General features: G+C 39.7%; 1 protein-coding gene and 1 pseudogene across 3 annotated transcripts in view; one reads left to right on the top strand and one right to left on the bottom strand.

The window, feature by feature from the left end:
- RTN4IP1 (reticulon 4 interacting protein 1) overlaps positions 1-16,404 on the bottom strand; it is a 56,230-nt gene that overhangs the window by 21,344 nt on the left and 18,482 nt on the right. For all 3 annotated transcript variants that reach the window (XM_028847305.2, XM_077999636.1, XM_015137009.3), the window contains exon 5: positions 7,698-7,746. In XM_028847305.2, coding sequence (XP_028703138.1) covers positions 7,698-7,746 — 49 coding nt within the window. The remainder of the gene's footprint in view (positions 1-7,697; positions 7,747-16,404) is intronic.
- LOC114677834 (U6 spliceosomal RNA) lies at positions 12,543-12,642 on the top strand (annotated as a pseudogene).

Below are 16,404 nucleotides of genomic sequence, written 5' to 3'. Positions count from 1 at the left end.
TTTGGGAGGCTGAGGTGGGTGGATCACTTGAGCTCAGGAGTCTGAGACCCGCCTAGGCAACATAGTGAGACCCCGTCTCTACTAAAAATACAAAAAATTAGCTGGGCCTGGTGGCACATGCCTGTGGTCCCAGCTACTCAGGAGGCTGAAGTGGGAGGATCACTTGAGCTGGCCGGGGAGGAGGTTGCAGTAAGCCAAGGTTGTATCACTGTACTCCAGCCTGGGTGGCAGAGTAAGATTCTGTCTCAAAAAAAAAAAAAGAAAGAAAGAAAGAAAGAAAACAGCTATAGGGTGAACATCACCCAGATAAAGCAGCAGCACGCTGGAAGCCATTCCAAAAATTCTCCTATGTGCCCCAAACCACAGAAGCCCCTCCTACCCTTTCCCAAAATCATTATCTTGATTTTTATAGTAATCACCTCCTTGCATTTCAAAAAGTTTTATCACCCAACAATGCATTCTCTAGACACTATAGTCTTGTGCATTCTTAAAATGTGGTATCTTTTAAATCTCTTTTTTTATAATTTTTTTTGGGTTTTTGTGGTTTTTTATTTGAGACATAGTCTCATTCTGTTGCGCAGGCTGGAGTGCAGTGGCGTGATCTCAGCTCACTGCAACCTCCACCTCCCAAGTTCAAGTGATTCTCCTGCCCTCAGCCTCCCAAGTAGCTGGCACTACAGGCATGTCACACCACGCCTGGCTAATTTTTGCATTTTTAGTAGAGATGGGATTTCACCAGGTTGGTCAGGCTGGTCTTGAACTCCTGACCTCACGTGATCCACCTGCCTTGGCCTCCCAAAGTGCTGGGATTACAGGTATAAGCCACTGTGCCCAGCCTTAAGTCTCTTTTAAATCATAAGCTCCTGTTCTATCCCTTTGCTTTCTTATAATTTATCTGTGGAAGAATCTAGGCCATTTGAGCTGTAGAGTTTCCCACAGTCTGGAATTTCTGACTGCACACCCACGGGACAGTTCCACACGTTGTTTTGTCCTCTGTATTTTCTGCAACTTGGCAGATGGATCTGGAGACTAGATCTGATTCCATTTCAATCCCTTTAGCAAAACTATGGACAGTGTCTGGCAAAACTAGAGGAGGCACATCATGTCTGCTTGAGGCTCTCTTTATTATCTTAGCAACTGTCAATGCTTAATACCTATATCTGCTTATTGGTGGTTGTGAAATAGTAATCTTCTAATTCTAATTCTTTTTACTTAAGTAGTTGGAATATTTTCTTTCTTTTTTTTTTTGGCGGGGGGGATGGAGTCTCGCTCTGTCCCAGGCTAGAGTACAGTGGCGTGATCTCTGCTCACTGCAATCTCTGCCTCCCAGGTTCAAGCAATTATCCTGCCTCAGCCTCCCAAGTAGCTGGGATTACAGGTGCCCACCACCACGGCCGGCTAATTCTTGTGTAGAGACAGGATTTTGCCATGTGGGCCAGGCTGGTCTCGAACTCTTGACCTCAGGTGATCTGCCCGCCTTGGCATCCCAAAGTGCTGAGATTACAGGCATGAGCCACTGCGTCCAGCCTGAATACTTTCACAGAATAACACTGCCCCTCATATCACTGCCCCTCACATATTATTTGGCCTGCTCAATTATACAGTTCATGTAGGAAAGACAAGACAAATGCTTAACTGTTTTTATCAGTTTATAAGATAAATTGGTTCCCTATCAAATACCAAGTGAACTCTTTTGAAAAAAGTATCATGAACTCATGGATTCAAATATATTTAAAAGGTTTCAACCCATTGTAATGGTCATTATTATTACTGATGGTCAAATTGTTACATCTTTGGGCATTTCTTCAAGTTAGCTCTTGAGTCTTTTGACATGACCTGACTAATCTTTGATAGCTTCCTTGCTATTTAATGTATTCCAGGTTAATTCTTATATATTTGTGCCCTAGATCTGAAATCAGCTACTTCTCTAAGAAGCCCTGCCTTGTTTTAGTGAGAAATGATATTTCAAGTGATGGCTTTACATACACACATACACAAAATATCTCTTGAGTTCATATTGATACTTCCAATTCTAATTTGAAACTAATAAATCCCAGCACTTTGGGAGGCTGAGGCAGGAAGGTTGCTTGAGGCCAGGAATTCAAGACCAGCCCAGGCAACACAGCAAGACCCCACTGCTGCAAAAACATGAAAAAATTAGCTGGGTATGGTGGCATGTGCCTGTAGTTCCACCTACTCAAGAGTCTGAGGTGAGGATCACTGAGCCCAGGAGGTTGAGGTTGCGGTGAGCTGTGATGATGTCACTGCATCCCAGCCTGGATGACAGAGCAAGACACTGCCTCAAAAACAATAACAACTATTGCACTATATTTACCTTGTCAGAGCATATGGCTGCTCCTATACTCTCTCCTTCTAAGCCCTCATTTAGTTTTGTTCTACAGGTAACTGCATTGAACATTTACCACTAGTCCTTAAAATGTCTTCATAGTCATTCCTAGTCAGAAGCTCATTATCTAGTAGATTGGTCAGAAAAGGATCAGAAGAACAATATTCCCCAAGTTCTTGATGTTGATAACAGTCTGTATGTGTCCATGATACCTGAAGGCCTGTTTTGTTGTATAAAAGATTCTTGGCGCACTCTTCCTTGAGTATCTTAAATATGTTACTCCATTTTTTTCTGCCAAAAGTGTTACTGACAAAAAGTCTCATGATAGTCTAATTTTATTTCTCTTATAAGTCACGTCATCTTTTTTTCTTATATGGACACATAAGTAGCATATGTGCTATTTTGTCTAGATTTCCAAAGGATCTTATTTCTTTTTTCTTTAAAGGCCAGTAATTTCACTATAATTTTTCTTCATATTTTTATTAGTAATTTTCCTTAGTGTGGCTCAATCTGGGTCCATGTTCTTAGAAAAGTGATGTGGCTATTCAATACGTATTTTCAAATCATTTAATTTCAGGACGCTAGGAAAGTTTCTTTGTTTCTTTAATTATTATTTTAGTATGGGTTCAGTTCCCTTGCTTTGGTTTTCCCCTTCAAGGACTCCTACTATCCATATATCAATTTTCTTTGCCTGTCATCAATATTTGGTACTTTCTCTTGAATCTGTTTTTATCTTTTTTTTTTTTTGAGATAGGTCTCTCTCTGTCCAGGCTGAAGTGCAGTGGCATGATCACAGCTCACTGCAGCCTCGACCTCCTGGGCTCAAGTGATCCTCACACCTCAGCCTCTCCATAGCTGGGATTACAGGTATGAGCCACCATGCCCAGATAGTTTTTGTATTTTTATTAGAGACGAGGTTTTGCCATGTTGCCCAGGCTGGTCCTGAATCACTGAGCTCAAGCAATCTGCCCTCCTTGGCCTCCCAAAGTGCTGAGATTACAGGGTGAGCCACTGTGCCCAGCCTATCTTTTTGTTTCTTTTGTAATTTAAATTTTTTTCTGCATTTTGTTTCTATTAAGGAAGCATTATGTGTTGTGTTTACTTGCTATTGAGTTCCTCTTAGTTTAGTCTTCTATTACTAAATGATTTTTTCATTCAGTTTTACTTTTTTCCTGAGTTTTTCCAATTCTGATTTATTTTGTTTTTTCACATTTTATATTATATTTTTTAATATCTTTTAACTTGCTTTGAAAAAGTAGGTGACATTTCAGGCTGTTTTGTAGGCATGTATTCTGATGTGCTTTCATTATAGGGTATGTTATTCTATACCTTATTTTCCCTTTCCTTATAATAGCTTTGTATGGGATTTAACCTTGATGCTTTTCTGTTACTTTTTAATTTTATTAAAATTTTTTGTTGTGAAATATAACACACATAAAAGCATATGGAATATACATATATAGCTTTACACATTATTACAAAGCAAATATTATTATAACCATTATTCAAAATTAAGAACTAGAATACCACCTGTGCCCGAAGCCTCCCAATTAAAACTTCAACTCCCTTAAAAAAGTAACTACTAACTACAATAACCCTTTTTGCTTTTTTTCTTGTTTTTAGAAGTTTTACTAAGTAGACACCCCCCTTAAACACTATTGCTTAGTTTCACCTGTTCTTGAATGTCATTAAATGGAACCATATAGGATGTACTCTTGCATCTGATTTCTTTTACTCAACATTCAGTTGTGATATTCATCCACTTCACTGTGTGCGATTATAGTTTTTTCATGACTGTATAATATGCCAGTGTAAGAATATACCACAATTTACTTACTCATTTTACTGTTGATGGACATTTGGGTTTTTCTAGTTGGGGAATTTTAATAGGAATAGCCCTGCTCTGAAATTCTGGACATATCTTTTGGTAAACATGCTTGTGTATCTATCTATAGGTTATAATCCTAAAATAGGAATTCTTGTGTGGTCCTTTTTTTGTTTTTAAGAAATTTTACAATTTATATTCACATTTAATAGATGCCAAATGGTTAAGTGGCTGTATCAATTTATGCTCTAACCGTGTATGATATTTCTCTTTGCTTTTTGCCTCTCTCCCTCTTTTTCCTTTCTTCTATTTACTTATGCATTCAACTCATATTTACTGAGCCTCTGGATTGGATCCTGGTTATCAAATGATGAATTAAAAGAAGTTAAAGTGTGCATCCCAGGAATCCTCGTCTCCTTCACCCAGTTCAGTCAACAAACAGACAGGAAGCCCCCAGCACCATCTGGGTTCTCAAAAAGTCTAAGTTGGGTCTGGGATGGTCTATAACACCCAAACCTCTCTCCTGGAAAGTAATGTGGCAGAGCCTCTGAGGCTACTCGCTGCCCCCTAATGGGGAAAAGGCTCTCTCTCCTCATCCTGAGAGAGGCTTAATCAAGCTCCCTCTTCTAGGAGCCAGTCAGTTACACATCTGACCACAATAGGAGCAGCCACTGGGCCCCATCATGTTCCTGGAGGCTTGGGGAACTTTTGGTTTGTTTTGTCTTATTTGAGGTAAAATTCATATACATCACCATTTTCACAATTTTAAAGTATTTAAAGTATACTGTAGTCTCTAGTACACTCACAATGTTGTGCAACCATCACCACTAATTCCAGAATATTTTAATCGCCCCAAGAATAAGCCTCGTGCTTATTAAGTAGTCGTTCCCCACTCCCTTCTCCATCCACCCCCAGCCCCTGACAACCACGAATCTGCTTTCTGTCTCTGTGGATTTGCCTATTCTAGACATATGATATAAATGGAATCATACAATATGTAGGACCTTTTGTTTCTGGATTTTTCTCACTTAACCATGTTTGGAAGATTCATCCATGTTGTATCAGGCATCAATATTTTATTCTTTTCTATGGCTGAATAATATTCCATTGTATGTCTATACCACATTTTGTTTATCCATTCATCAATTGATAGACATTAGAGTTATTTCCACTTTTTTTCCACTATTATGAATAATACTGCTATGAATATTCATAAATAAGATTAGGCTTAAATGTATGTTTCCATTTCTCTTGGGTATATACCTAAGGATGGAATTGCTGGGTCACATGGTAATTCTATGTTTAACATTTTGAGGACCCAACAAACTCTCCCACAATGTCTGTACCATTTTAACTTCCCACCAGCAATGAATGAGTGTTCTAATTTATTTACATCTTTGCTAATATTTTTTATTTTCTGTATCTGCTTTTTATTATAAGACACAGTATCTCACTGTGGTTTGGATTTGCATTTCCCTAATGAATAAATATATTGACCATCCTTACACGGACTTACTGGCCACTTGTATGTATTCTTTGGAGAAATGTCAATTCAAGTTCTTCACTACTTAAAAATTGTGCTGTCTTTTTCTTGTTGAGTTATAAGAGTTCTTTATATATTCTGGATACTAGACTCTTACCAGATAAATGATATGTAAATATTTTCTTCCATTCTATGGGTTGTCTTTTCACTTTCTTGATAGTGCCCTTTGGCGTATAAAAGTTTTTTAATTTTGGCCGGGCGCGGTGGCTCAAGCCTGTAATCCCAGCACTTTGGGAGGCCGAGACAGGCGGATCATAAGGTCAGGAGATCGAGACCATCCTGGCTAACATGGTGAAACCCTGTCTCTACTAAAAATACAAAAAAAAAAAAAATTAGCCAGGCGTGGTGGCGGGCGCCTGTAGTCCCAGCTACTCAGGAGGCTGAGGCAGGAGAATGGCATAAACCCGAGAGGTGAAGCTTGCAGCGAGCTGAGATCAGGCCGCTGCACTCCAGCCTGGGTGACAGAGCGAGACTCCGTCTCAAAAAATAAAAATAAAAAATAAATAAATAAATAAAGTTTTTTAATTTTGATGAAGTACAATTTACTTTTTTCTTTGGTTGCTTGTGCTTTGGGTGTCCTATCTAAAACTCTGTTGCCAAATCTACAATCATGAAGGTTTTCTCTTATGTTTCGTTCTAAGACTTTTTTCCCTTTCCCTGCCTACTCTTCTAAGAGTTTTATGGTTTTAGTTCTTATGTTTAGATCTTTGATCCATTTTGAGGTTTTTTGTTTGTTTTTGTTTTTTGAGACAGAGTTTCACTCATCACCCAGGCTGGAGTGCATGATCTAGGCTCACTGAAACCTCCGCCTCCTGGGTTCCAGCAATTCTCCTGCCTCAGCCTCCTGAGTAACTGGAATTACAGGCACACGCCACCATGTCCAACTAATTTTTGTATTTTTAGTAGAGACAGGGTTTCACCATGTTGTCCAGGCTGTTCTTGAACTCCTGACCTCAAGTGATCCACCCACCTTGGCCTCCCAAAGTATAGGGATAACAGGTGTGAACCACCATGCCTGATCTTGAGGGTTTTTTTTTTTTTTAATACAATGTGAGGTAGGGGCTCAACTTCATTCTTTTACATGTGGATATCTAGTTGTTCCAGCAGTATTTGCTGGAAGAACTATTCTTTCCCCCATTTAATGGTCTTGCCATTCTTGTCAGAATCAATTGACCACAAAGGTACGGGTTTATTTCTGGATGCTCAATTCTATTCCATTGATCTATAAGTCCACCCTTATGTTTTGATTACTGTAGCTCTGTAGTAAGTCTGAAATCAGCAAGTGTGAGTCCTCCAACTTTATTCTTTTTCAAGATTGTTTGGCTGTTTGGGGTCCCCTGTGATTCCATATGCCTTTTAGGATCCACTTGTCCATTTATGAAAAGCAAAAAGCAGTTGGCATTTTGATAGGGATTGCACTGAATCTATAAATCACTTTGGGGGAGTATTGCCATCTTAACGGTATTTTGGCGACTGTATTTCTACATACATTTTAGAATCAGCTTACTGATTTCTACATTTTGCATGCTTTTTAGCCTGCAACAATTTTGATTGGAAACTAGTATTGGTTTTTGACATTGGCTGTTTCCTACTAAATTGCTAACTTCCATCTACCCATGGCACTGCCCATGGTCTTCCTTTTTAAAAGCTTTCCTACATCTGTTATCAAGGACATCCACACACCCACTCATATGAAACTACTAGAAAGCTTAATGCTTCCTTCTACATTAGAATATTTTCCTTACAGTGAGCTATGATTGTGCCACTGCACTCCAGCCTGGATGACACAGCAAGACTCCATCTCTAAAAAATAATTTTTTAAATAAAAAAGAGAATATTTTCCTCTTACAGAACAAGCTGAAATTACAGTACATTTACCAGATCTACCTTTTTCTCAGCTTTTAAGGAGAAATAATTTATCTTAATTTATAAATTCATGCAAACAAAATCCTCCTATTCACAAGATTAAAAAATGGTTTTACCTGTATAGCAAAAGTACCAACTCCGCCTGAAGCGCCTAAGATTAGAACACTGCAATGCAAAGGAAACCACAGTTAATGAGAATCTAAAGCAGATATAATTGGATAAATGTTTTCAACATATAACTGGTTGATGATAAAATGATAAATAATTCTAAAAGAAAATAAAGTTATTACACTTCCCAAGATATACTACACAAGGATTTTTATTTTAGGTTCACCAAGAAACTGTAGTTGCTTAAAATTAGACATTCTATGAGCTCTGTACCAAGAATATCAAATACCGAAAATACCAATAATTTGTTGGCTTAAGATAGCTCAGATGGTCCTTTGTAACATCTGCTTGTAATTTTTCCAGGCTAAAATTATTAGAGCTTCCTCTATGAGAGGGAGATTTGGGGCCCTTTTTAGTTTGTTATGCTTAGCTGTTCTCTAAGAAAAATCACATTCCTGACTACATTCTCACCAAAGAGAAATAAACATCTTTTGTTCAGACATGTCAAGTTCATCAACTTTCATAAATGAAAATCAATTCCCATCCTCGATATGGCTTCCTGTTAAAGCAGAGGAATGTGTCCAGCCAGCACAACCATCCTCATACCGCATGTTCTTACCATGGTAACTCACGATAGCCCTGAAGACCAAGGTGCTAAGCCTGGATCAGTCAGGGCAGGAGGGATGTGGCGGGACAAGGGTGAAGGGGTGAGGGGTAGGGTAAGGGATGATGAACTCTTTGAAATTGTGAATTTCCTAAAACAACACGTAAAATTTGTGTGATTATGCATATGCTTATTGACAAGGAAGGGAATCTAGACCTATCATCCATTTCCCAAAGAAGTGTGCAATCCAAAAGAGAATCACCGGTCAAAAAACTGCTTTCCACGCTCTTACATTTTATTCTTAAATTAACGTAGAGCTTCAGAGAATTGCCTACTTGGACTGGATGGTTTCAAGTCCCAGAAAATTGTTTGCACTGTACTTTGGTGTCATGCTACTGATCAAGGTTGAGGAACATTATAAAAAGTGATTGTTTGATATCTGATACTGTATTAGCTAAGGGGATATTGTTGACAGAATTCATGAGAATTCTTTTTATGACAGCTTACAAAAAAACATTTTTTTGAACACTAAGTGGTGGTAGTATGTGTCCTATTTAACGTCACCATAAATTGAGTAACTGCTAGTGTGGGTCCCTACTGCCTTGGCTGCTGGAAAGTGCAGGAATTCTGCCACCTATCTCTAGCAAGTACACCAAGTCTTGGAACATGCACTCTATCTATAACCTTAACCCTAGTTTCATTTCATTTTTTTTTTTCTATCTTGCCCAAATCACAGAAGGCTGTTTGTCACCCTTATTTATAGCTTAAAAGTTACTACTAAAATTTCTGAGCCAGTTGTTCCCTTTGAAATTAAAACCATGAAATGTAATTAAGACAAGTCTCCTTGCAAATTGTGTTCCTTCTAGAAGGGTTTATAATTTCCAAAAGTATAAAGACTAGAAGAAATTGTAAAGATCCTGTTGGGGCTCAGAAAGCAATACCCCAGAGTATGTCACTTTGACATGCTGAGTATTTTGAGGTAAAGAAGCAACCTCAGAACGAAGCTCTCTCTGATCTCTCACCATCCCGGCCACGGTCTTTCATCCCTTTGTCTCTCCTGAAGTGCAAAGGGAGGATTTTTCTGAAGTTCCCTCAGAAGGAATGCTATTTTCTTGGGCCCCCTCCCTATAATCTCACCAAACACAGAAGATTAACTCACATGAAAGAAGACTAGGTGCCACACCCACAGCCCAGATGAATTTTGTCCTAGGCTACTGTCTGTTCTTTGGGCCCATTCATCTCCTCTCAAAATAATTTACTCTTCCTCTAAAAATGCCTATATACTCCCCTTCCCTCCACCCTATGAAGAGGGTATTTAGGCATCACCAATTTGGCCCTTCTTTGAGGTTCATAACTTGTGTGATTTCCGTGCACCTACACATTATTACCTGCCCAGGTCTGCTGCCACCAACACTGACAGTGACCCCGCCCCTCAATAGTAAAGCTGCCACCAGCCATGCATGCAGTGCAGAGAGGACCAGTTCCCCCGGGGCCCACAACCACCACTGCTGGCCCTCATGCACACTGACCAGAGTCCTGAGGACTAGTCCACCCAAAGCCTGCCATCCACACCAGCAGCAGGAATGCTATGTAGCTGCATGTGTCACCTAGTGACCTGAGGACCAGACTGCCCAGCATTCCTATGTCCAATAAAAGGGCCCAAGAGGCCAAGCGTGGTGGCTCACGCCTGTAATCCCAGCACATTGGGAGGCTGAGGCAGGCAGATCATGACGTCAAGAAATCGAGACCATTCTGGCCAACATGGTGAAACCCCGTCTCTATTAAAATACAAAAATTAGCTGGGCTTGGTGGCGCACACCTGTAGTCCCAGAAGGCTGAGGTAGGAGAATCACTTGAACCCAGAAGGTGGAGGTTGCAGTGAGCTGAGATAGCACCATTGCACTCCAGCCTGGTGACAGAGTGAGATCCTGTCTAAAAAAAAAAAAAAAATTGCCTAACAGCCTCCACAAACTAAAGCGTAAGCCACTGAGAAATTCAGACACCACTGATAGTGATCACAGCCAAAGAAATCATACAAAGACGCTGGGTGCAGTGGCTCATGCCTGTAATCCCAACACTTTGGGAGGCCGAGGCGGGCAGATCACGAGGTCAGGAGATCGAGACCATCCTGGCTAACCATCCTGGCTAACATGGTGAAATCCCGTCTCTACTAAAAAAATACAAAAAAAAATTAGCCAGGAGTGGTGGCAGGTGCCTGTAGTCCCAGCTACTCGGGAGGCTGAGGCAGGAGGATGGTATGAACCTGGGAGGCAGAGGTTGCAGTGAGCTGAGATTGCACCACTGCACTCCAGCCTGGGCGACAGAGCGAGACTCTGTCTCAAAAAAAAAAAAAAAAAGAAAGAAAGAAAAAAAGGAAATCATACAGAGACTACACTACTGTGCTCACCCAGGAACAAAGCCAAAGCACTCTACTCAAACAACACAATAGATACATCTACAGGAAAAAGTACTGGAAGTACAAGCCAGAGCAATCAGGGAAGAGAAAGAAACAAAAGGCATCCAAATTGGAAAAGAGGATGTCAAATTGTCCCTCTTTGCAGATGACATGATCTTACATATAGAAAAAACAAAAGACCCCACCAAAAACCTCTTAGAATTGATAAACAGATTCATTAAAGTAACACAATACAAAATCAACATACAAAAATCAGTAGCAGCCCGGAGCAGTGGCTCACGCCTGTAATCCCAACACTTCGGGAGGCTGAGGCAGGCAGATCGCTTGAGTCCAGGAGTTCAAGACCAGCCTGGCCAACAAAGCAAAACCCATCTCTACTAAATACAAAAATAGCTGGGCATGGTGGCACATGCCTGTAGTCCTAGCTATTTGGGAGGCTGAGGTGGAAGGATCACTTGAGCCCAGGAAGGCGGAGGTTGCAGTGAGCCAAGATCATGCACTGCCCTCCAGCCTGGGTGACAGAACAAAACTCTGTCTCCAAAAAGAAATTTTTTTAAATAAATAAATATAAATAAAAATTTAAAAATTAGTAGCATTGCTACATACCAACAATGAACTAGCTGTAAAAGAAATCAATTTCATTTACAATAACTACCAAAAAACCACTTAGGAATAAATTTAACCAAGGAGGTGGAAGATTTATATAATGAAAACTAGAAACACTGATAAAAGAAATCAAAAAGGGCTGGGCACGGTGGCTCACACCTCTAATCCCAGCACTTTGGGAGGCCAAGCAGGGGAGGACCGCTTGAGCTCAGGAGTTCAAGACCAGCCTATCTCAAAAAAATACATATAAATTAAATAAATAGAAGAGAACACAAAAAAATGGACATCCTATGCTCATGGATTGGAAAAATAAATGTTGCTAAAATGACCAAACCACCCAAAGCAATCTACAGACTTTATTCAAGCCTTATCAAAATATCAATGACATTCTTCACAGAAATTTTTTTAAATCCTAAAATTTGCATGGAACCACAAAAGACCCTGAATAACCAAAAGAATATGTGCAAAAATAAAAAAGCAGGAGGCATCACCTTACCTGACTTCAAACTATACCACAAAGCTACAGTAACCAAAACAACATGGTACTGGTATAAAAACAGACACATAGACCAATGGAACAGAATAAAGAACCCAGAAATAAATCCACCTATTTATAGCCAGCTGATTTACGACAAAGGTAACAAGAACTTATGTTGGGGAGATGACAATTTCTTCAATAAATGGTGCTGGGAAAATTGGATATCCATATGCAGAAAAATGGAAACTAGATGCCCATCTCTCACCATATATAAAAACCCACTCAAAATGAATTAAAGACTTAAACATAAGACCTAAAACAAAACTATTAGAAGAAAGCATATAGGAATACAGACAACAATGATATAGGTAAGACTTCAAAAGCACAGGCAGCAAAAACATTAATAGGACTATATCAAATTAAAAAGCTCTGTACAGCAAATGAAATAACCAACGAAGAGACAACCTGTAGAATGGGAGAAAGTATATTCAAACTCTACAACCAACAAGGGACTACTACCCAGAATATATAAGGAACTAAAAAAACTCAACAACAACAAAAAACTAGTAATCCAATTAAAAACGTGCAAAGGATCTGAACAAACATTTATCAAAAAGAGAAAAATGATCAAGCATAGGGAAAAAAAAATGGTGTACATCACTAATAATCAGGGAAATGCAAATTAAAACCACAATGAGATCTCTCACCCTAGTTAGAATGGCTACTACCAAAAAGACAAAAAACAGGGCTTGCTTAGGCAGCACATATACTAAAATTGGAATGACACAAAGACAAGCATGGTCCCTGAGCAAGAATGACATGCAAATTTGTGAAGTGTTTCATATAGAAAAAAGACAAAAAATAAATAAATATCGGAAAAGATGCAGAGAAAAGGGGACTCTTATACATCTTTGGTGGGAATGTAAGTTAGTATAGCCAGTATGGAAAACGGTATGAAGCTTTCTCTAAAAGTAAAATTACCCTAAGATCCAGCAATCCTACCACTGAGTATTTATCCAGAGGAAGGAGAATCAGTAATATCAAAGAGATATCTGCACTCCCATGTTTAATACAACACTGTTTGCAATAGCCAAGATATGGAATCAACTTAAATGTTCATTAACAGATAAACAGATAAAGAAAATGTGGTACATATACACAATGTAATACTATTCAGCCATAAAAAAGAAAGAATGAAATTCTGTCATTCGTGGCAACAGGGATAAGCCTGGAGGACATTATGTTAAGTGAAATAAGTCAGGTATAAGAAGATAAATGCCACGTTTTCACTCAAGGGGGAACTAGACAAGCTTGAGGTAACAGAAGCAGAGTAGAACTGTGGTGTATCAGTCGCTGAGAAGGGTAGCAGGGAGGGAAGAACAGGGTGAGGTCTGTCAACAAATACAAAATTACAGCTAGAGAGGAAGAATAAGTTCTAGTACTCTACAGCACTACAGGGTGAATATAATTAATAATAATTTATTGTATACTTTCAAAAAACTCAAAAAGAGGATTTTTAATGTTCCCAACACAAAGAAATAATCAATGTTTGACTTGAAGGATATGCTGATTCTTCTGATTTGATCACTACACATGGTATCCATGTACTGAAATATCACACTACACCCATAAACGTGTACGATTATTACATATCAACTAATATTAAAAGGAAATAAATAAATGTGTATAACTTTTCTCCTCTTAATCTATTATCAGTTTATTTCAGCAGACTCAGTTATAGAACCTTCAGAGGGCAGAGGTAAAGTACCTTTTGCCCTGATAATTTAAACATAGCTTTAGTACTTTCCGAATGAGGGAAAAAAGTATTAAAAGTGCTTCACAAATACATCCAAAAATTAATTCCCCCATGAAATATTTCACCCTCTTACTTTTGTCCATTCTTATAGAAGTGTCGCTAGTCAAATTCTCATTTAAATTCCTCACAGTGTGTTACCTGCACTCTCCAACTTTTCCTGAATGGAAACTCTCACTATTTCCTGAATGGAACTCTCCTCCTCTGAGACCCTGTTCCTCTCATTCTTCCCCCTACATTGCACACACACTGGCCCATTCCTCCAGACTCTAGAATGCTATAATTACTTGCTGAGGTCTCCCTTCCCTTGAAGGCCCAAGTCCCAGTTTTCCTCGGCAATACCCTTAAAATAGCCTGGAACCTGTTATCTGTGCCATACATCCTATTTCCCAACCTATTCTGCAAGCTCATAAGGTCAGAGACCTCATATTATGCCCTCCACTGGCCACAGTGCCCTGGATGTAGCAGATGCCTGATCAAAGTTTCTTGACTTTCAAAATCATCCATAGCCAGATGCAGTGGCTTACGCCTGTAATCCAGCACTTTGGGAGGCTGAGGCAGGAGGATTGAGCCCGGGAGTTGAAGATCAGCCTGGGCAACATCATGAGATCACATCTCTACAAAAAATAAAAAATAAATTATCTAGGTATGGTGGTGCTGAGGTGGAAGGATGGCTTGAGCCCAGGAGTTTGAGGCTGCAGTGAGCTATGATTGTGCCACTGTACTCTAGCCTGGGTGACAGAGTGAGACCTCGTCTCTAAAAAAAGAAAAAAAGAAATCATCCAATCACCATTATGTCCTACAATCAAAGCAACAATTGCTACTACCTCAAGTGAGGGGATCGCCTGGCTACTTGAAAGACTGCATTAAAGTTTCTTCCAGTAAAGAAAAGCTTGAAAATAATTTCTAATTCTCTCTCTGTGAATGCTGGATACTAAATATAATGGCTACTTCAGGATCCAACTGCCAAATACATCTCCGACCTCATTATTGTCAGTTCATCTCTTCCCCATAATTCTTGATCCAAAGCAACTTCATTCCCTCAAATAAGAAAGCAAAACTGTTTTCACAGCTGGGCTTAGCAGGAGTGGTTCTGCAATAGCAGCTTCAGTTCCTTGTGCTGCCACCTGATGGCGACCCCAAGCCAAAAGCAGCAAGGAGCAGGCCCAATGAATGCAGTGCTGTTAGGTTATCAAGAAGCCCGAGGACTCCGCATTTTGTGCAGGTTCAAACATATCTTTATTCAAAGTCCCCAAAAGGCCAGTAGGTAAAATAAATTCTCCTTTTTTTGAGATGGAGTCTCGTTCTGTCAGCCAGGCTGGAGTGCAGTGGCACAATCTGGGCTTACTACAACCTCCGCCTCCCAGGTTCAAGTGATTCTCCTGACTCAGCCTCCCAAGTAGCTGGAACTACAGGTGCCCACCACCACACCTGGCTAATTTTTTTGTGTGTATTTAGTAGAGACGGGGTTTCACCATGTTGGCCAGGCTGATCTCAAACTCCTGACCTCAGGTGATCCGCCCGCCTCAGCCTCCCAAAGTGCTAGGATTATAGGCGTGAGCCACCGCGCCTGGTGGCAAAATAAATTTTCATGCCAACAATAAGCTGGTTGGTCTTCTAAGGTCTGAAGTCTTGTGGCTGAACTAAATATTCTTGTTGTATTCGTCACAGCACGTTCAATGCAAAGGGAAGCTACTGCTGTTGCTGACCTCCCAGGCCCTTCGCTTAAGTCCTACACAGTGGGAATACTTTTTACCTAGCTTGCTGTAATGGCCACATTATATATTCGAATCTCATTGAAGTAGAAGCCTATTTGTGATAGTGAAGAAACGTGTGCTGTATTTGTTGGTTTATATAAAGTGCGCAGAAATACTCTACTTGAAAAAAGCACTGTTATTCAAAATTGCCAAGGTTTTTAATTGCATGCCTCCATTACTTCTTAAGTACACACACAGAGCCTCTTTGGAAGTCAGAGGGGATTGTACTAGTGACAGATATTTTTTAAATATGGGGAAAACATGAATAAGTATTATACTACTTAGGCATTCTTAAACCCTAAAATCTAACTTGCTCTGTCCTTTCTGCCTAATCTCTGAATTCTCCCTAAACATACATTAAGGCACTGAAGCAACGTTGGCTTCTTTCCCATGACTGAGTCACTTTTTATTTGGTATTTGGGCACCTAAGTCCTCTACAATCACAGTTTTCAGTATTGTAATCTTATGAGGTAAGGCACCAACACCTTAGCTGCCTTACAAAAACAACAACAACAACAACAACAAAACATGAAACACGCTACAAAACTTAATCTGAATAAGCGGAAAAATAGTTACAAAACAAATCAACCAAAGGAGACCAAGATAGCCTAGATTTGTGTGTCCTCTTCTTCTAAGACTCTGTAATTCATGTTGACATTCCCCAATTTACAGAAGAGTTTGTGTGTGAATTAAATGTTTAGAAAGTTAAACACATTTTCCCAAGAAAACAAAGCTATTTATATATCTTGGTAAGGTGGCCAGGGTAAGCCATTTATGAAGGTTAGTTAACCCATAATCGATGAAGAACTTTATACACAGGATAACAATGGCTTTGTTATCTGAAGTGTATTCAGAATTTCAACCGGGGTACTGGGAATGTATCCCCCCAAATGGGATAGGCAGTGGGAACCATCCCAAATCACTGGTTCCTTCAATCATATGCAGAAGCAGATAGAGGGAAGAAATGCATGTGATAGGCTGGGCGCAGTGGCTCACGCCTGTAATCCCTTTGGGAGGCCAAGGCAGGTGGATCACCTGAGG

This window comes from Macaca mulatta, chromosome 4 (genome assembly GCF_049350105.2).
Source record: "Macaca mulatta isolate MMU2019108-1 chromosome 4, T2T-MMU8v2.0, whole genome shotgun sequence".
Lineage (NCBI taxonomy): Eukaryota > Metazoa > Chordata > Mammalia > Primates > Cercopithecidae > Macaca > Macaca mulatta.
Note: the sequence above shows the minus strand (reverse complement) of the source record. Positions and strands in the feature narration are given on the sequence as shown.